This window comes from Hyla sarda, chromosome 1 (genome assembly GCF_029499605.1).
Source record: "Hyla sarda isolate aHylSar1 chromosome 1, aHylSar1.hap1, whole genome shotgun sequence".
Classification (NCBI taxonomy): Eukaryota; Metazoa; Chordata; class Amphibia; order Anura; family Hylidae; genus Hyla; species Hyla sarda.
This window is the reverse complement of record NC_079189.1, coordinates 276,009,973-276,030,756: the sequence shown is the minus strand read 5'-3', so window position 1 is coordinate 276,030,756 and position 20,784 is coordinate 276,009,973. Positions and strand designations below refer to the sequence as shown.

Sequence of the window (20,784 nt, the reverse complement as noted above, 5' to 3'; positions counted from 1 at the left end):
CAAAAGGCAAAAGAGGTCGGAGCAATTGCAGGGAGCGGCCTGTGGTGTCAACAAAATGTCGGAGCTGTAAGTACTGCATGTACCTAGTAGGCGTGCGGAGGGGGCCCGGCACCAGATCCTCATATGCCCTAACTATCGTGCCATGTAGGAAGTTCCTGATAGGGAGAGTGGGGGGATCAGTAACACCCAGAAAGTGGGGGCCACACAAGCCCGGTGGGAATAAGGGGTTGTAGGTCAGTGGTGTCAGTGGCCCATCCTGGGATAGTGTCTTGGAGCTACATAGGTATCTACGGAGAGTCGTCAAGAGTTCACCCACCACCCACGGCAGTCCGGTCGTGTGTTTGTCCAGATGGGACGAAGAAAACAACCAAGGGAGAGACGTGACCTCAAACGGGGAGTCCCCCAACTCAACTGCCACCCAACGTTTGGAAGTGCGCCCGTGGAAGAAATCCAACAACCGTGTCAGAGTGGCCGCTAGATAGTAAGCTCGGCAGTCCGGGACCGCCAAGCCCCCGGAGCGTTTCCTCCTAGTGAGGACCGTCTTGGAGATCCTCGACGGGCACCCCATCCAAATGAATTTCCTGATCGCTCTGTCTAGGGATAGGAAGAAGGGACGGGGAATGGCGACAGGGACCGCCTGGAAAAGGTACAACAACCGGGGCAGGAAGTTCATTTTTAGTACATTAACCCTGCCTAACCACGAGAACGTTCCCTTAGACCATCTCTCCAGGTCCCGCAAGAGGATTTGTAGGGTCGGGGCAAAATTGAGCCGAAAACTAGCAACTGGATCAGCCGGAACCTGGACTCCAAGGTATTTTATGGAACCCACAGCCCACTGAAAGGGATGATCTTTTTGTAGACGTCGCACATCGGACAAGGGCAGGGAAACGTTTAGGGCTACACTCTTGGACATGTTGACTTTGTGATTGCTGAAGAAATATCACACAGTTTTTAATAGGTTTTTAATAGGACCTTCTTTTGAACATAATACAGCTGAAATATGTATAAGGAATAGACCAATATAAATCACAAACAACATTTATGTCAATTTTGTTCCACTCAAACTAATTCAGCTGCTAAATTTTTAATGAAAGCAGGTTGTGGGAGTCTGCTCCTAAACTTGTTCCCAAAAATACCTCTCACAGGCACTTCATTTTCCTCTGTCTTGCACCAAGATCCAATGCACTGAGCAGTGTGGATATTGGCATCACCATCTGGATATAAAGTCTGGACCATGGAGTAGAGTTGATCAGAAAGTATATAGATATTTCTAGGCTGTTACTTTACTTTTGAGGATGATTATTAGACCCTAAGAGTGCACTCCAAACCATACAGAAACCCCTGCCAAGCTTGACAGTAGGTTTAAAAAAAAAATAGTCCAGTATAAAAAAAATAAAAAAATAAAATCTTACCACTCCTGTCTGATGCCCCAGCTTTTTGCAGGAATGAAGTGTGGTGACCACGGCACAAAGCTGTGGCCTACATGCCCCCCCCCCCATACACCTCTATGGGAGAGCAGGAGATACACGAATGCTGTATCTCCAGCTCTCCCATAGAGATGCATAGAGGGGGGCGTGTTGGCCACAGCTTTGTGCCATGGTCAGCCCACTTCATTCAATACAAAGATCCGGAGCTTCATTCATGTTTTGCCGATCATTGCATATAAGATGCAATCATTAAAACAGCAGACCTCGGCACACCCATCAACTCAGTAAATTGGGTCATAGACGCCCCAACCAGGCATACCCATGCCCATTTGGAACTTTGTCACGTCTGATAAATCATGCCTCTAAAACAAACAAATTTTAGCAGAGCAAGTTATTACATTTATACACAGCCATATAAACTATGTAAGGTGTTGTTACCAGTGATGGCAGGTGTGTCAGAAAAACACACATTGGCCCTCATTTACTATTGCAAACCCGACATGTTTTGTCGGGTTCTGCGCCAGATTCTGTCGCATTGCGTCAGAAATTCTGTCTGCGCCAGATTTTGCGCCAGAATAGAAAAAACCCAGACTAACTCTTTTAGCTACGAAAACCCGAAAAATGGGCGTGGCTGCGGGGAAATGGGGCGTGGTCTCTGAAAAGGGGCGTGTTCCCGACATTTTCACAAAAACCCAACATATACTAAGGTTTTCACATAAAATGTGGTGGATTTGAACTGAGGAAAACCCTATAGATCAGAGCATGTGTAAAAAAAAAAGCAAAATGTAGGGAAAGTGGAAAATGTAGGGAAACCTTAGTAAATACCATGGAAAATAAATTGTAGGGAATTAAAACCCACAAAGAAACCTACACTCCACTCTTAGTAAATTAGGGCCACTGACTTTGTAAAAAAAAAAAAAAAGGGTGTTTCAGTTATTTTGTCCAACAACAGTACATCTATCTTAAAGGGGTACTACACTCCCCTGCATTGGAACATTTAGTTCCTAATGCTGGGTGTGTGCCCCCTCATGACATTATGCCCTGCCCCTCATGACGTCACGCCTGCCCCCTCAATGCACGTCTATGGGAGGGGGTGTGACGACCCCCAAAGCCCCCACCTAGCGTTTGGAACTAAATGTTCCGAATGCTGGGGAGTGGAGTACCCCTTTAAGATAAAAAAATATATAAAGGATAGACCAGGTGGTCTTTTTCTGCCGACAGTCTTCTATTTTCCTATATAAAGTATGATATTAACCTACTCTGCCTTAATTTCCTTACATAACTTGACATCATGTGAAAATACTGAAATTCTCCTATGTAATCCTCTTTAAATATAAGAAAAAGAAAGGACCCAATACTGACCCCTGTGGTACCCCTATTAATTGTAAGCTAAGTTCTTAGGCATGTCTTTCTTGAAGTTCAGTAACAAGGCATTCAATAGATGTGTTTGCTGTCCTGTGTTTTCATTTGTTTTGTACCACCACAAACAGTAAAGGAGCTGCAGAAGTAATCCAGTGCTTCAGCTCCTCCCAGAGGTCAGAGTCATACCAATTATGAATATTTACAGTATAGTCTTTTATATACCCCACTCTAGCTACTTCTTTTTGTGTCTATTTAGGTTCCCCCAGGAGCTTAATGTTGGTAAAATCAGTGCGGAAGTTATGTGGAGTCTCTTTGCTCAGGATATGAAATATGCCATGGAAGGTAAGTCCCCTCAAGTGTATTAACGTCACACAACCAGTCTTGGCTGTTCCATTACATTTTATATTGGGTGTCGAGAACCTGTGGAGTTCTCTGCACTGCTACCAAAAAGAGTTAAAAAATTAGCACATGGATCATATAAAAGGCATGGAGAGAAGAAAACATCAGAACGTTCAGTCCTGGGTTGCAAAACCAAGCGCCATAATGGAGGAGGGCATTTTAAGGGGTACTGCAGCCAGAATTAACTTCTACCCTATCCTCAGGATAGGGGAAAAGTAGCTGATCACAGGGGGCCTGTGGATGGGATAGGGGATAGGATAAATAAATTCTGGCTGCAGTATTCCTTTAATATTTGCTATTTGGCCTGCACTCTATGTATGCCACTGTATAAGAGAACCATTTTCATCTTTTAAGATTTGAAATGGCTGTACCAGACACTATATTGATAGCTAGATAGACAGACACAAATGCTCTTACATATAAGCTGTTGTTATTGGAGAAATGCTTTTACCTTCTGTATTTTCAATGTATTTCTAGAACATGATAAGCACCGCCTGTGTAAGAGTGCCGACTATATGAACTTACACTTCAAGGTTAAGTGGCTGTACAATGAATATGTGAAAGATCTACCAACTTTTAGGAGTAAGGTCCCGGAATACCCTGCGTAAGTATTAACATGGTATAAAGTGGAAATTAACTTGGTCCCAAAAGGTGTATGGCCTGATAAAATGCAGTTTCTGATACATTCCTAATGTCTCTGCAGTTGGTTTGAACCATTTGTTATCCAGTGGCTGGACGAAAATGAAGAAGTTTCACGGGATTTCCTCCATGGAGCCTTGGAAAGAGACAAAAAGGATGGGGTTAGTGTTGTCTTACTAAACTATAACGCTAAACATAACTTTTATTATTAATAGAATAACATAAGAAGATCAGGGATATCACTTAGAGTGTACCTGTCATTACAAATAAACTTTTGACATGTCTATGGGAGTGTTCAGACCCTGCTATACCCAGTACCTAGAGTTGCATGTTGTAGAAAGTAATTTAAGTTAAATAAATAAATAAATATTTATAATTTATTTTTATATTTTTAACTACCCTCTCCCCTGCCTTTTCTGGGCATTTCTGGTAGGGTGAAGGGGTCTAGGTCCGTGGGTACAGGGGCTGCACAACAGACTGAGTGAGAGAGAGAGATCAGCATATCACTCTCCTGCGCTGCAGTGTAAACTGAACCCTGACTGGTGGTGCAGCAGTCTGCATAAGCTTCTGACAACTGCTCTACTTATCAGTAAGGTCAACACTCTGCTGCTTAGAAAGAGGGAAAGAGCTGTATGAGTACTGTTGTTAATTCCTTCTATGAGTGTGAAGGTGTGTCACTTGATGTAGACTACAGTCCTGGGAAGCAGGGGGAGTTGTGGGGTGTTCACTTAGTATTAATGTCAGAGCCTTGGATAGGAGGGGATAGTTAGCTTCTCACAGCTACTCAGGAGTCCTTATCACAAATAGGTTTTTGCAGCCTTATTGAAGATTTAACCCTCTTACATTGTAAGACCATATCATTCACGTGAGTAAGGACAGGACATGCTATGGGTGCACTTCTCCTGGCTCCTCCTAGTGAAGCTGGGGTCTGAACACTCAGATCCTGATCGATCAAGACTTTTTATATGCCTCTATGGCATAACAGAAGTTATTTTTTTTTAATACTGACAGTGCCCACTTAAAATATCACACAAAGTTCTGTTTTCTTAACATAACCATATACATAAGATAGCTGATAACCACTAAGAGAGGGTCGGCCTGGATTGGGCCTTACTTAAGTTTACTAATCGTGATGTACTTCATGTCTGCTGCATGCCCTGCTATCCAGAGTTCCAGTGAGAGTTGTAAGAATCCTTTGCTTTCATCAGAAACATATATACTGCAAAATGCATATGTTTTTATTTTCAAAGTTTAACACAAGAAGGCCAAAGTTGGTGGATGCTTTAAAAAAAAAAGTGTCTTCTTTAAAAATCCATACAATTTCAAACACTGCCGGACAGAATGTATGAAAAGGCTGTATCTCTTGATTTATGTCAGTTTATGCTACAACCTTTACAGTTGATCCAAATACACTTCTCAGGTGTAAGCTTTATAAATGGGCAAGGCACACTTATCTGCCATTCATACAGTGTGGAGTTCCTCGTATTTACCAAATCAGCCAGATACCAACAAAGCAGCAACAGCCTGACATTACCAGGGTGGGCAAGTGCCATTGCTATTGGCACTTCTAAGCCTAAATAATATCAGCCTGTTACCTCCCATGCCCAGGAGCACCATTTTAGACGTTCCAGGCATGTTGGAACCAGCTCTCCTTGGTACCCCTATGGCATTGGGTACCGGGGTAATAATAGAGGTTTCTCGATAGCTATTTTTGGGGTTATCGCTAAGACCTGGCTTATTAATGAATGCTATCTATCAGACGGCTTCCGCTGATAAACCTGTACAGTAAAAGTTTAAAAAATAAACACATTTTGTAAAAAAAATAAAACATTTTATTACAAAAAATACACCCCCACACAAACTACCGTTGGACATTTTATAAAAAGAAAATGCTGGTAATCTACTTTATACACAAATCTAAAACAAGAAGAAAAAAAACACACAAAAAAGGGTTGGTACATTTTGGCTAGAGATGTGCAAACGTTTTAGCAAAGTTTTTTTGGTTGGTGACCCAAAAGTCTATTGAGTCTGCACTCATGGTGTTTATCAGAGAAAGGGCACTGATGAGGTAGGCCTCAACCTGGATGTTCAGGTGGTGGTTTACATTTGATGACGATTAATGTCAGGGGGGAATACCGTATGCAAGAAACTTTGTCATTATGTGCTCCAGCGTGAAGATGCCGCTGCTGCTGCTCCTGCCTCTTGCAAGGGTAGTGCTGACAGAGGGAGTAGAGAAGTGACTCAACGGAGAGGGGTGATCAAACCCTCATTCAGCTGGTGTTTGGTGCTGGAAAGCCGTGACTGTGTAACTTCTCCTTATACAAATCCAATTTAGCCTCCTTTACAGAAGGTGATGAAAATTCCCCCATTTTGGCTTTATAATGAGGGTCTAAGAGTGTGGCTATCCAGTTCTCCTTTCTTTTCTTTAAGCTCGCAGTATGCCTGTCACTACACATGCAAAAAAGCATCCAGCTAGCCATCCTTGCTAGCTTTTCTGAGGGCCCAGCTTGTTCTGCCTTCATTCCTATACTGCCAAGGTTGGTCCTGGTCCTTGTTATCTTCATCATCAGTGTCGCCTTGTGTAGGGTTCTTGTCCCCTATCTCCAAATCCTCCTCCTCCTCAGGTCTCACTTTCTCCAACTCCTCATCCTCAAGGAGGATGGTATATGTTTATGGTGTTTAAGTGAATCACCTGACCTCTCTAGGGGACCTTTGTGTGCTTTCATCCTCAAGGAGAACACCTGTACTGCTGCCAGCCAGATATGAACTCCATCACTCTCTCTTCAATCATCATTGTTAGCGTTTGCTCTAAAAGTAATATCAACGGCATTACATCACTAATTCCGCTGTTGTCCTTGCTGACAAAGCTTGTAGGCTCTTCCAAAGGTGTCCATGATTAGCTGCCAATCCCTCAGCTGATAGTCCCTCTAGCTCGAAAAATTGTCTGTCTGCGGCATAAGGAAGTTTGTCACCACTTTGCACTGCTGGTACAGGTGGCAGAGATGTGTAGTGTTGCGTTCCACCATTTCGAAACGTCCCAAATGAGGCTGTGTTGAAGTAGACCATTTTTGGGGCTGTAGAAAGGCATGTTTAAAAGCATACGTGAAATAGTGTAAAATAGTAACACAGTGTGGCAGCGCTTGATTTTGCACAGATGAAATAAAGTGGGGGGAGAAGGGGGTAAGCTACTCTCTTCCCCATGGTGTGACGGAAAATGTCCATGGAGGAGGATCTGCTTTAAGAAATGAGGTGGAGGATAGGCGTGGTGTCAGCAGTTTAACCTGATCAACGCAACCTTGGAGGTGTGACAAAAATTTCCTGGCCCTTTTTAATGATGCCTCGTACTACAGGATCACTTTCACCCAACAAGATAGTACTAGAACCGATCTACAATAGATAATACCTGGCACTGCTGCTCCGCTAATTCACCTGCCACTATGCTCCTCCAGTATAAGGACCATTCCGGTGCTCACATATAAAGTCCAAGACATATCCAATAGAAAAATGAAAAAGAACCCATACACCCCCGTTTTACAGTTCTTAAGGACCGAGGGTGTATGGGTAGTCCCATGGGAATTTCGGTCCCCGCCGCTAGCCCGTCAAAGACCGGACCAGGATACCTGCTGAAATCATTCAGCAGGCATCCTGGCACATCGCCGAGGGGGGTCCTGAGCCCCCCATGTCAGCGATCGCTTACCATCACTTACCATCAGCGCGCGCGATGACGTGCGGCTGGCTCCCTATTGCAGACTACAGAAGCTGGTGAGTTGCCTAGCAACATCTGGAGGGCTACAGTTTGGAGACCACTATACAGTGGTCTCTAAACTGTAGCCCTCCGCATGTTGCAAAACTACAACTCCCAGCATGCCCAGACAGCTGTTTGCTGTTTGGGCATGCTGGGATTTGTAGTTTTGCAACAGCTGGAGGGCTTCCATTTGGAGATCACTGGGCAGCAGTCTCTAAACTGTGGCCCTCTAGATCTTGCAAGACTACAACTCCCAGTATGCCCAAACAGCAGATTGCTGTCTAAGCAGCTGGGATTTGCAGTTTTGCAACATCTGGAGGGCCACAGTTTGGAGATCACTGTGTGGTGGTTTCTAAACCATGGCCCTCTAAATCTTGCAAAACTACAATTCCCAGCATGCACGAACAGCAAACAGCTGCCTCCCAAAGCTGGGAGTTGTAGTTGCGTACCTCCTGCTGTTGCATAACTACATCTCCCAGCATGCCATTCGGCGATCAGTACATGCTGGGAGTTGTAGTTTTGCAACAGCTGCTGCCACACTGGTTGGAAAATACTGAGTTAGGTAACAGAACCTAACTGAAGGTTTTCCAACCAGTGTACTTCCAGCTGTTGCAAAAGTACAACTCCCAGCATGCATGGTCTGTCAGTGGATGCTGTAGTAGTTGTAGTTTTGCAACAGCTGGGGGATTCCCCCCCATGTGAATGTACAGGGTACATTCACACGGGCGGGGGTTTACAGGGAGTTTTCTGCTTCAAGTTTGAGCTGCGGCAAATTTTCCGCCGCAGCTCAAACTCCTAGCGGGAAACTCACCGTAAACCTCACCGTGTACCCTAAAAACACTACACTTACACATAATAAAGGGTAAAACACTACATATACACCCCCTTACACGGTCCCCCCGCCCCGCAATAAAAATGAAAAATGTATCGTACAGCAGTGTTTCCAAAACAGAGCCTCCAGCTGTTGCAAAACATCAACTCCCAGCATTTCCGGACAGCCACTGACTGTCCAGGCATGCTGGGAGTTTAGCAATAGCTGGAGGCACCCTGTTTGGGAACACTGACATAGAATACCCCTTAGTCCTCAAATGCGCATGGCGCTCTCTCACCTCGGAGCCCTGTCGCATTTCAAAGAAACAGTTTAGGGCCACATATTGGGTATTTCCGTACTCAGGAGAAAATTGAGTTACAAATTTTCAGGGGCTTTTTCTCCTTTTACCCATTATGAAAAGGAAAAGTTGGGGTCTTCACCAGCCTGTTAGTGTAAAAAAAAAAAAATTACACTAACATGTGTTGCCCCATACTTTTTATTTTCACAAAAGGTAAAAGGAAAAAAGACCCCCAAAATTTGTAATGCAATTTCTCCCGAGTACGGAAATACCCCATATGTGAGCGTAAAATGCTCTGCGGACGCACAATATGGCTCAGGAGTGAGAGCGCACTATGTACATTTGAGGTCTAAATTGGTGATTTGCACTGGGGTGGCTGATTTTACAGTGATTCTGACATAAACACAAAAAAATAAATACCCGCGTGTGACCCCATTTTGGAAACTGCGCCCCTCACAGAACATAACAAGGGGTATAATGAGCATTAACACCCCACAGGTGATTGATGAATTTTCAGTAAAGTTGGATGGGAAAATGAAAAATTTATTTTTTAACAAAAATGCTGGTGTTACCCTAAATTTTTCCTTTTCACAAGGGAAAATTGGAAAAAAAAGCCCCCCAAAATTTGTAACCACATTTCTTCTGAGGAAGAACCATACCCCATATGTGGATGTAAAGTGCTCTGTGGGCGAACTACAATGCTCAGAAGAGAAGGCGCACCATTGGGCTTTTCGAGAGAAAATTTGTTCGAAATTGAATGCCTTGTGTGTTTACAAAGCCCCCATGGTGTCAGAACAATGGACCCCCCACATGTGACCCCATTTTGGAAACAACACCCCTCGCAGAATGTAATAAGGGGTGCAGTGAGCATTTACGCCCCACAGGTGTCTGACAGATTTTTGGAACAGTGGTCCGTGAAAATGAAAAATTTTATTTTTTATTTGCACAGCCCACTGTTCCAAACATCTGTCAAATGCCAGTGGGGTGTAAATGCTCACTCCACCCCTTATTACATTCCGTGAGGGGTGTAGTTTCCAAAATGGGGTCACATGTGGGACCACTGGCCCCACAGGAGGCTTTGTAAATGCACATGGCCCTCAACTTCCATTCCAAACAAATTCTCTCTCCCAAAAGCCCAATGGCACTCCTTCTCTTCTGAGCATTGTCGTGCGGCAGCAGAGCACTTGCTGTCCACACACGGGGTATTTACATTGGGAGGCATTTTCTCCTATTACCTCTTTTAAAAAATGTAAAATTTGGGGAAAAACCAACATGCTAGTGAAAACATTTTTTTTTTCATTTACACCTGTAAAACACCTGTGGGCTTTTAAGGCTCACTTTACCCCTTTTTACGTTCCTTGAGGGGAGTAGTTTCCAAAATAGTGTGCAATGTGTTTTTTTTTTTTTTTTGCTGTTTTGGCACCACAGGGGCTTCCTAAATGTGACATGCCCCCCAAAAACCATTTCAGCAAAATTCACTCTCCAAAATCCCACTGTCGCTCCTTACCTTCTGAGCCCTTTAGTGCACCCATGGAGCACTTTACATCCACATATGAGGTATTTTCTTACTTGAGAGAAATGGGGTTACAAATTCTGGGGTGATTTCTCTCCTTTTACCCCTTGTAAAAATAAAAAAAAATGGCTCTACAAGAACATGCGAGTGTAAAAAATGAAGATTTAGAATTTTCTCCTTCACTTTGCTGCTATTCCTGTGAAACACCTAAAGGGTTAACAAACTTTCTGAATGTCATTTGGAATACTTTGAGGGGTGCAGTTTTTATAATGGGTTAATTTATGCGGTATTTCTAAAATGAAAACTATCTCAAATCCGCTTCAAATGAACTGGTCCCTGAAAAATTCAGATTTAGAATTTTCGTGAAAAATTTGAAAGTTACTTCAGAACTTTGAAGCCCTCTAATGTCTTCCAAAAGTAAAAACATGTCAACTTTATGATGCCAACATAATGTAGACATATTGTATTTGTGAATCAATATATAATTTATTTGGAATATCCATTCTCCTTACAAGCAGAGAGTTTCAAAGTTAGAAAAATGGAAAGAAAGGATGCAGTTAATGATGGAAATTTACCACTGTGTTTTTACTTGACATATTCTACTCTCAGAATCAGAATAATCGGTAAAAGCATCCCAGAGTTATTAATGCATAAAGTGACAGTGGTCAGAATTGCAAAAAAGGGCTCAGTACTTAAGGTGAAAAAGGGCTCAGTCCTTAAGGGGTTATGGAACAGCAAGCTTCTTTGATGCATTGCAACTTTATAGCATTCCAATACATGCAGGAAAGCGGACAGATACAGAGGGGAGGAGTGGGTTGGGCAAAGGTCCGTATCGCACAATCAGCGCTTCGTCAGCCAAATCCAGCCAAATTCTCTCTCAAAAGCCCAATGGCGCTCCTTCTCTTCTGAGCATTGTAGTTCGCCCGCAGAGCACTTTACATCCACATATGAGGTATTTCCAGTTTCAGAAAAAATGGTGTTGCAAATTTTGGGGGGCTTTTTCTCCTATTATCCCTTGTGAAAATAAAAACTTTGCTTTGGGGTAACACCACCATTTTAGTGAAAAAAAATCTGATTTTTCATTTTCACGTCCAACTTTAACGAAAATTTGTCAAACACCTTGTGGGGTGTTAAGGCTCATTATATCTCTTGTTACGTTCCGTGAGGGGTGAAGTTTCCAAAATGGGGTCACAGGTGGGTGATTTTTTTTTTTGCATTTATGTCAGAACCGCTGTAACTATCAGCCACCCCTGTGCAAATCACCAATTTAGACCTCAAATGTACATAGTGCGCTCTCACTCCTGAGCCATGTTTTGCGGCCGCAGAGCACTTTACACCCACATATGGGGTATTTCCGTACTCAGGAGAAATTACGTTACAAATTTTGGGGGGTCTTTTTTTCCTTTTACCTCTTGTAAAAATGAAAAGTATGGGACAACACCAGCATGTTAGTGTAAAATTTTTATTTTTTTACACTAACATGCTGGTGTAGACCCCAACTTTTCCTTTTCATACGAGGTAAAAGGAGAAAAAGACCCCCAAAATTTGTTAGGCAATTTCTCCTGAGTATGGAAATACCCTATGTGTGGCTTTAAACTGTGCATTTCCATGTACATTTCAGGCCTAAATTAGGGATTTGCATAGAGACGGACATGGCAGTGTTCCATAAACAGGGTGCCTCCAGCTGCTGCTAAACTCCCAGCATGCCTAAACAGTCAATGGCTGTCCGGCAATACTGGGAGTTATTTTGCAATAGCTGGAGGCTCCGTTTTGGAAACACTGCCGTATGAGACTTTTTCATTTTTATTGGGGGGTGGGGGAGTGTAGGGGGGTGTATATATAGTGTTTTACCCTTTATTTTGTGTTAGTGGAGTGTAGTGTTTTTAGGGTACATTGAAACGGTGGGGGTTCACAGCGAGTTTCCCACTTGGAGTTTGAGCTGCGGCGGAAAATTTGCTGCAGCTCAAACTTAAAGCGGGAAGCTCACTGTAAACCACTGCCTGTGTGAATGTACATTCACATGGGGGGGGGAGAAGGGTGCTAACCTTCAACTGTTGCAAAACTACAACTCCCAGTATGCACTGACACATCGTGCATGCTGGGAGTTGTAGTTATGCACCAGCTGGAGGCACACTGGTTGGGAAACACTTAGGTAACAGACTACCGCAGTTTTTCCCAACCTGTGTACCTCCAGCTGTTGCAAAACTACAGCTCCCAGCATGCATGGTCTGTTGATGCATGCTGGGAGTTGTAGTTTTGCAACAGCTGGAGGCACACAGGTTGGGAAACACTGAGTTAGGAAACAGACAGTGTTTCCCAACCAGTGTGCCTCCAGTTGTTGCAGATGCAAAACTACAACTCCCAGCATGCCCTTCGGCTCTCCGGGCATGCTGGGAGTTGTAGTTTTGCAACATCTGGAAGTGCACAGTGTGGAGACCACTATACAGTGGTCTCCAAACTGTAGCCCTCTATATGTTGCAAAACTACAACTCCCAGCATGCCCTTCGGCTCTCTGGGCATGCTGGGAGTTGTAGTTTTGCAACATCTGGAAGTGCACAGTATTGAGACCACTATACATTGGTCTCCAAACTGTAGCCCTCCATATGTTGCAAAACTACAACTCCCAGCATGCCCAGACAGTCCATGCATTCATGAGCGTTGTAGTTCGGCATCATCTGAAGGGCCAGATGTTGCAAAACTACAACTCCCACTTACCAGATTTTCACTGCTGCATTCTGCTGCCGCCAGTCCTCCCCGCCGCTTGTCCCCCGCTGTCTGCCGCTGTCCCCCCCCCGCTGTATGCCACCGGTAACTGCTGCCGTCATCTTTGCCCCGCTCTGCCCGGACTTCCAGAGCAGGCCAAGCGGGGATCTCAACTTTGAAAACCCCCGCCCCTGCACTGTGATTAGCTTATATGAAAACCCCCGCCCCTGCCCTGTGATTCGGCCAATCGCAAGGGATAGGAGGAGGTGGCAAATCCCTATTTTCTGGGCTAACGAGTCACCAGAGACCCGATCAGCCCGGAAGATCCGTGATTCGCTGATCAGAAATGACTGGCGAATCACGGCGATCGTCGACAAGAGGGTGGTCTCAGGACCCCCCTGGGCGATATGTCATGATAGCTGCTGATAGATATCAGCAGTCATCCAGTTCCGTTCACTGCATCCAGAGACACGTTGATCAAGGAACGCAGTGCCATAAATATAAATTTACAGTCGCATTAGAAAGCTAATGCACACACTTTTTAGGGCACTGCAATATCCCAAACAGGAAGATATAATACGTATATGAATGAACCCGAAATTTGCACGTATAGTGGCTATTCAAGCCCCATGCATGTTAATTGCACACACTATTAATTGCTACTGGTATGTCACACAACTAGGAAGATATGTTTGATTGAACCAGGAAAATAAACATGCCATGTATTTAGAAGGCAGATGCATATCACTTGCACACACTTTTTAGTTTGCTAGGAAGATATAATGCGCGTTTGAGGAAACAAAGAATATTCACTAACACTGTCTTTACAAGGCAGATGCATGTCACTTGCACACGCTTTTTATTTCGGTGCTATCACCCAACCAGGAAGATATCATGCAAATTTCATTGAACCAGGAAAATAAATGTAAAGTGTCTTTTACAAGGCAGATGTGTATCACCTGCACATGCTTTTTAGTTTTCTGCTATCACACAACTAGGAAGATATAATGTATGTTTCATGAAACCCAATACAGTATGTTCATTAATGGTGGTCTTTACAAGGCAGATGTGTGTTGCTTGCACACGATTTTTAGTTCTCTGCCATCACACAACTAGAAAGATATCATGCATGTTTCATTGAACTAGGAAAATAAACGTACAGTGTCTTGCAAGGCTTATGTGTTGTAATTGCAGATGTATTTTAGTGCACTGCTATGTTACAACCAGTAGATTTTACTGTTTGCATGATTAATCCCTGAATATGTGACTAAAGGTACTATACTGCGTTTATTACACTTTAATGTATTGCTATCATACTGGTCAGCCACAGCACAGCTTTGCTCAGATTAGTACTTGTTTTGGGGTTTTTTTTGTATGGGGCTTGCTGGGCTTTGTGGTGCACAATAATGCTTGTAAAGGAAGGGGCAGGAGGTCTCCCTATGGTCAGCCCACACACAGAGGATGTAAATGATCACTTTGCAGTGGATACTTATATAGCCATTGTGCACTGCGGATAGGATAAGGATTCTAGCTCTGGTTCACACACACTGGGAAAATTTATCAAACAATTGAAACTTTTTTTTTCCCCGGTAAAAAGTTGCACGTGCATTCTGTGCGACTTTTTAACGACTTTTTACCGCACTGCCGATTTGTAAGAAATCCACTCTTCACAGTGAAATCTCCAAATACGGATGCATTGGTCAGGAATTTATCATTGGGATTTTCTGTGGAAAAGTGGCAAAAAAGTTGCAACCCCTTTCAGAAAGTCACAAGTCAACTCCAGGGCAGACCTAGCTTACAAAAATGGCTGTTGTGAGCACTTTAAAAAAGTTGCAGCTGCGACTTTTTGTGCAAAAATCTCCACTCCCTGGCCACCCGCCCACATTTAGTAGTTACAACAGCTAGCGGTCGGGTAGAAGATGTGGGTGGGTAGCCGAGAATATGAAACTACTGTAATTTCATATTTCCCATATTTTCCGTAGTTTTGTATTCCCAGGAGCGGGCTCCACTTCCCGGCCAACCGCCTGCATCTACCACCCACCCACTAGCTGTTGCAACTGCAACTCCCAGCATGTCCTCACTTTAAGCTAGTGTCTCCAGCTGTTGGTAAACTACAACTCCCATCTTCAGAGTTGTAGTTTAGCAACAGCTGGAGGCACCCTGTTCCTAAACTACAACTTCCATGATGGGAGTTGTAGTTTAGCAACAGCTGGAGGCAGGGGAGAGCACCATAAATGTACTAACCTGGTTTTTGTGTGTTTTTTTCTTTTAATGTCAGATCCGTGTATCCTGTGGACTACTTTGGATTCGGTAGACTACGTTGATAACCAGCATTTTTTTATTTGGTTTAATATTAATAAAATGATTAACAAGTGCTTCTTCTGGACTTTTTTTTGGAATTAAAGGTTTTTAAACGTGTTGTGTTTTTTTGCATATACTTTACAGGCTTAGTAGTGGAAGCAGTCTTATAGATGGAGTCCATTACTAAGCATGGGCTTAGCGTTAGCACCAAAAACAGCTAGTGCTAACTCCCAATTATTACCCCGGTACCCACTGCCACAGAGGTGGCAGGAAGAGTAGGTACCAACAGGTCCGGAGCATCAAAAATGGTGCTCTTGGGCCAAGGCTATAACAGGCTGGCGTTATTTAGGCTGGGGAGGGCCAGTAACAATTGTCCTCACCCACCCTGGTAACATAAGGCTGTTGCTGTTCGTTTGGTATCTGGTTGAGAATAAAAATAGGGGGAACCACGCGTTTTATTATTATTTTTGCAAAAAAAATTGTGACGTTCCCCGTATTTTCATTCTCAGCCAGATACCAACCAAGCAGCGACAGCCTGACGTTACCAGCCTGTTACTGCCTAGGCCCTGGAGTGCCATTTTTGACACTCTGGGCTTTTCCCGGCACCCCTGTGGCAGTGGGTACCAGAGTAATAATTGGGGGTTAGCACTAGCTGTAATTGGGGCTAACTCTATCTATAAAACGACTTCCACTACTACACCTAGTAAAGTAAATCAAAAAACACACCACATTTTAAAAACTTTTATTCCAAAAAACACTACCCCACAAGCCCTCATTAACTATTTTATTAATAAATAGCCCAAAAAATGCAGGTCAATGATGTAGTCCTCCAAATCCAAAGAAGTCCTCTGCATATACGGATCTGAAATGAGAAGAAAAAAAAAAAACATGAAAAAATAGGTTAGTACATTCAATGGGTACTCCGCCGGAAAATATCTTATCCTCTATCCAATGGATAGGGGATAAGATGTCTGATCGGAGGGGTCCCGTCAGTGCGATCTCTGGTGCGACTACAGCTGCCACGCTTCTTCTTTTCATGTCTATGGGAGGAGGTGTGTTGACTATGTACTAGCCGTTACGCCACCCTCCCATAGACATAATTGGAGGGGGCGTGACATCACGAACACGCAAGTTTGGAGCTTCCATATTCTGGACGCCGCAGCTGCCGGCCCGGAGATCACGGGGGTCCCCAGCGGCAGGACCCCCGCGATCAGACATCTCAGGATGTTCCAAACCCAAGCTGTGCCTTACCCGGCACAGGTCGAATCCATGTAAGATAGACCGCTCACATAGTGGAGAAAAATAGAGTGCCATAAGATAAAAAAGGAAAGACAGAAAAAAAAGAGAAGGGCCTAAAGGAAACAGCCAAGGACGTCCCATCATCAGAGGAGGATGATGGGACATCCTAATGGACGGCTTAGTTTGTTGTGAAACTTTGGCACGTAGTACCAATATGGCTTCCAAGGAAACCTGGATATTATTTTTTCAGCATTGTTAAATGAAAATACACTTGTCTCGACAAACATGTGTCATAAAGACTGCAATTGCCTCTGGTACTTCCTAGAGGGATCTTCATGAAACATGTGTAAACACTGGTACCATTTAATAACCTTGCTTTCACAAATGTAGATAAAGATGTTTTAGAGGGAGCAGGTTTACTTTTAGACTTTTCTGCTAAAGTTGCTGTCACGATGCCGGCTGGCAGGTAGTGGATCCTCTGTGCCAGAGAGGGATTGGCGTGGACCGTGCTAGTGGATCGGTTCTAAGTCACTACTGGTATTCACCAGAGCCCGCCGCAAAGCGGGATGGTCTTGCTGCGGCGGTAGTGACCAGGTCGTATCCACTAGCAACGGCTCAACCTCTCTGACTGCTGAAGATAGGCGCGGTACAAGGGAGTAGACAGAAGCAAGGTCGGACGTAGCAGAAGGTCGGGGCAGGCAGCAAGGATCGTAGTCGGGGGCAACGGCAGGAGGTCTGGAACACAGGCTAGGAACACACAAGGAAACGCTTTCACTGGCACAATGGCAACAAGATCCGGCGAGGGAGTGAAGGGGAAGTGAGGTATAAATAGGGAGTGCACAGGTGAACACACTAATTGGAACCACTGCGCCAATCAGCGGCGCAGTGGCCCTTTAAATCGCAGAGACCCGGCGCGCGCGCGCCCTAGGGAGCGGGGCCGCGCGCGCCGGGACAGGACAGACGGAGAGCGAGTCAGGTACGGGAGCCGGGATGCGCATCGCGAGCGGGCGCTACCCGCATCGCGAATCGCATCCCGGCTGGAGACGGTATCGCAGCGCACCGGGTCAGTGGAGCTGCCCGGAGCGCTGCGGTAGCGAGAGAGAAGCGAGCGCTCCGGGGAGGAGCGGGGACCCGGAGCGCTCGGCGTAACAGTACCCCCCCCCCTTGGGTCTCCCCCTCTTCTTAGAGCCTGAGAACCTGAGGAGCAGACTTTTGTCTAGGATGTTGTCCTCAGGTTCCCAGGATCTCTCTTCAGGTCCACAGCCCTCCCAATCCACCAAAAAGAACCTTTTTCCTCTGACCGTCTTGGAGGCCAGTATCTCTTTCACTGAGAAGACGTCAGAAGAACCGGAGACAGGAGTGGGAGAAACTAATTTGGGAGAGAAACGGTTGATGATGAGTGGTTTAAGAAGAGAGACATGAAAGGCATTAGGAATACGGAGAGAAGGAGGAAGAAGAAGTTTGTAAGAGACAGGATTAATTTGGCACAAGACTTTGAAAGGACCAAGATAGCGTGGACCCAGTTTGTAACTGGGGACACGAAAGCGGACATATTTAGCGGAGAGCCATACCTTGTCTCCTGGAGCAAAAATGGGGGGAGCTCTTCTTTTCTTATCGGCAAACTTTTTCATGCGAGATGAAGCCTGTAAAAGAGAATCTTGGGTCTCTTTCCATATGGTGGAAAGATCACGAGTCACTTCATCTACAGCGGGCAAACCAGAGGGCAAGGGAGTAGGGAGGGGGGGAAGAGGGTGACGGCCGTACACCACGAAAAATGGGGATTTGGAGGAAGATTCAGAGACTCTAAAGTTATACGAGAATTCGGCCCATGGTAGAAGATCTGCCCAATCATCCTGGCGGGAGGAAACAAAATGTCGTAAATAATCACCCAAGACCTGGTTAATTCTTTCTACTTGTCCATTGGATTGAGGATGATATGCAGAAGAAAAGTTTAATTTAATCTTGAGTTGTTTACAGAGAGCCCTCCAGAATTTTGACACGAATTGGACGCCTCTATCCGAGACTATCTGTGTGGGCAACCCGTGAAGACGAAAAATGTGTACAAAAAATTGTTTAGCCAACTGAGGCGCTGAAGGAAGACCAGGAAGAGGGATGAAATGTGCCATCTTGGAGAATCGATCAACGACCACCCAAACAACAGTGTTGCCACAGGATGGGGGTAGGTCTGTAATAAAATCCATACCAATCAGAGACCAAGGCTGTTCGGGGACAGGCAGAGGATGAAGAAAACCAGCGGGCTTCTGGCGAGGAGTCTTATCCCGGGCACAGACAGTGCAGGCTCGCACAAAGTCCACGACATCCGTCTCCAGAGTCGGCCACCAATAGAAGCGAGAGATGAGTTGCACAGATTTCTTGATGCCTGCATGACCTGCGAGATGGGAGGAGTGACCCCATTTGAGGATTCCGAGGCGTTGGCGTGGAGAGACGAAGGTCTTTCCTGGAGGAGTTTGCCTGATGGAGGCTGGAGAAGTGGAAATCAGGCAGTCAGGAGGAATGATGTGTTGTGGAGAGAGTTCAACTTCCGAGGCATCCAAGGAACGAGAGAGAGCATCGGCCCTAATGTTCTTATCGGCAGGCCGAAAGTGAATTTCAAAATTAAATCGGGCAAAGAACAGAGACCACCTGGCCTGGCGAGGATTCAGCCGTTGGGCAGACTGGAGATAGGAGAGGTTCTTGTGATCGGTGTAAATAATAACTGGAAATCTTGATCCCTCCAGCAGATGCCTCCATTCCTCAAGTGCTAATTTAATGGCTAGAAGCTCTCGATCCCCGATGGAGTAGTTCCTCTCCGCCGGAGAGAAGGTCCTAGAAAAAAAACCACAAGTAACAGCATGCCCGGAAGAATTTTTTTGTAGAAGGACCGCTCCAGCTCCTACAGAGGAGGCATCAACCTCCAATAGGAAGGGTTTAGATGAGTCAGGTCTGGAGAGCACGGGAGCCGAAGAAAAGGCAGACTTGAGCCGTTTAAAGGCGTCTTCCGCTTGAGGAGGCCAAGACTTGGGATTGGCATTTTTTTTGGTTAAAGCCACGATAGGGGCCACAACGGTAGAAAAATGTGGAATAAATTGCCTGTAATAATTGGCGAACCCCAAAAAACGTTGGATAGCACGGAGTCCGGAGGGGCGTGGCCAATCTAAGACGGCAGAGAGTTTGTCTGGATCCATTTGTAGTCCCTGGCCAGAGACCAAGTATCCTAGGAAAGGAAGAGATTGGCATTCAAACAGACATTTCTCTATCTTGGCATAAAGTTGATTGTCACGAAGTCTCTGAAGAACCATACGGACATGCTGGCGGTGTTCTTCTAGATTGGCAGAAAAAATCAGGATATCGTCCAGATATACAACAACACAGGAGTATAAGAGATCACGAAAAATTTCATTAACAAAGTCTTGGAAGACGGCAGGGGCGTTGCACAGGCCAAAGGGCATGACCAGATACTCAAAGTGTCCATCTCTAGTGTTAAATGCCGTTTTCCATTCATCCCCCTCTCTGATGCGGATGAGATTATAAGCACCTCTTAAGTCCAGTTTGGTAAAGATGTGGGCACCTTGGAGGCGATCAAAGAGTTCAGAGATGAGGGGTAGGGGGTAGCGGTTCTTTACCGTGATTTTATTAAGACCGCGGTAGTCAATGCAAGGACGTAGAGAGCCATCTTTTTTGGACACAAAGAAAAATCCGGCTCCGGCAGGAGAGGAGGATTTACGGATAAAGCCTTTTTTTAAATTTTCCTGGATGTACTCCGACATAGCAAGAGTCTCTGGGGCGGACAAAGGATAGATTCTGCCCCGGGGTGGAGTAGTGCCCGGGAGGAGGTCAATAGGACAATCATAAGGCCTGTGAGGAGGTAGAGTCTCAGCTTGTTTTTTGCAAAAAACATCCGCAAAGTCCATATAGGCCTTAGGGAGATCGGTTACAGGGGGAACCACAGAGTCACGGCAAGGGGTACTGGGAACCGGTTTTAGGCAGTCCTTGAAACAAGAGGGCCCCCAACTCTTGATCTCCCCAGTGGACCAATCCAGGGTTGGGGAATGGAGTTGAAGCCAGGGTAGTCCAAGGAGGATTTCGGAAGTGCAATTGGGGAGGACCAAAAATTCAATCTTCTCGTGATGAGGTCCGATGCACATTAGAAGGGGCTCCGTGCGGAAACGTATGGTACAGTCCAATCTTTCATTGTTTACACAATTGATGTAGAGGGGTCTGGCGAGACTGGTCACTGGGATGTTGAACCTGTTGACGAGAGAGGCCAAAATAAAATTTCCTGCAGATCCGGAATCCAAGAAGGCCATAGTAGAGAAGGAGAAGGCAGAGGCAGATATCCGCACAGGC

At 45.1% G+C, this 20,784-nt stretch overlaps 1 protein-coding gene across 17 annotated transcripts in view; it reads left to right on the top strand.

The window, feature by feature from the left end:
* The window catches only part of UNC13A (unc-13 homolog A), a 701,496-nt gene that overhangs the window by 547,349 nt on the left and 133,363 nt on the right, over positions 1-20,784 (top strand). For all 17 annotated transcript variants that reach the window (XM_056572580.1, XM_056572660.1, XM_056572589.1 and 14 more), the window contains 3 exons: positions 3,046-3,131; positions 3,666-3,792; positions 3,892-3,988. In XM_056572580.1, coding sequence (XP_056428555.1) covers positions 3,046-3,131; positions 3,666-3,792; positions 3,892-3,988 — 310 coding nt within the window. The remainder of the gene's footprint in view (positions 1-3,045; positions 3,132-3,665; positions 3,793-3,891; positions 3,989-20,784) is intronic.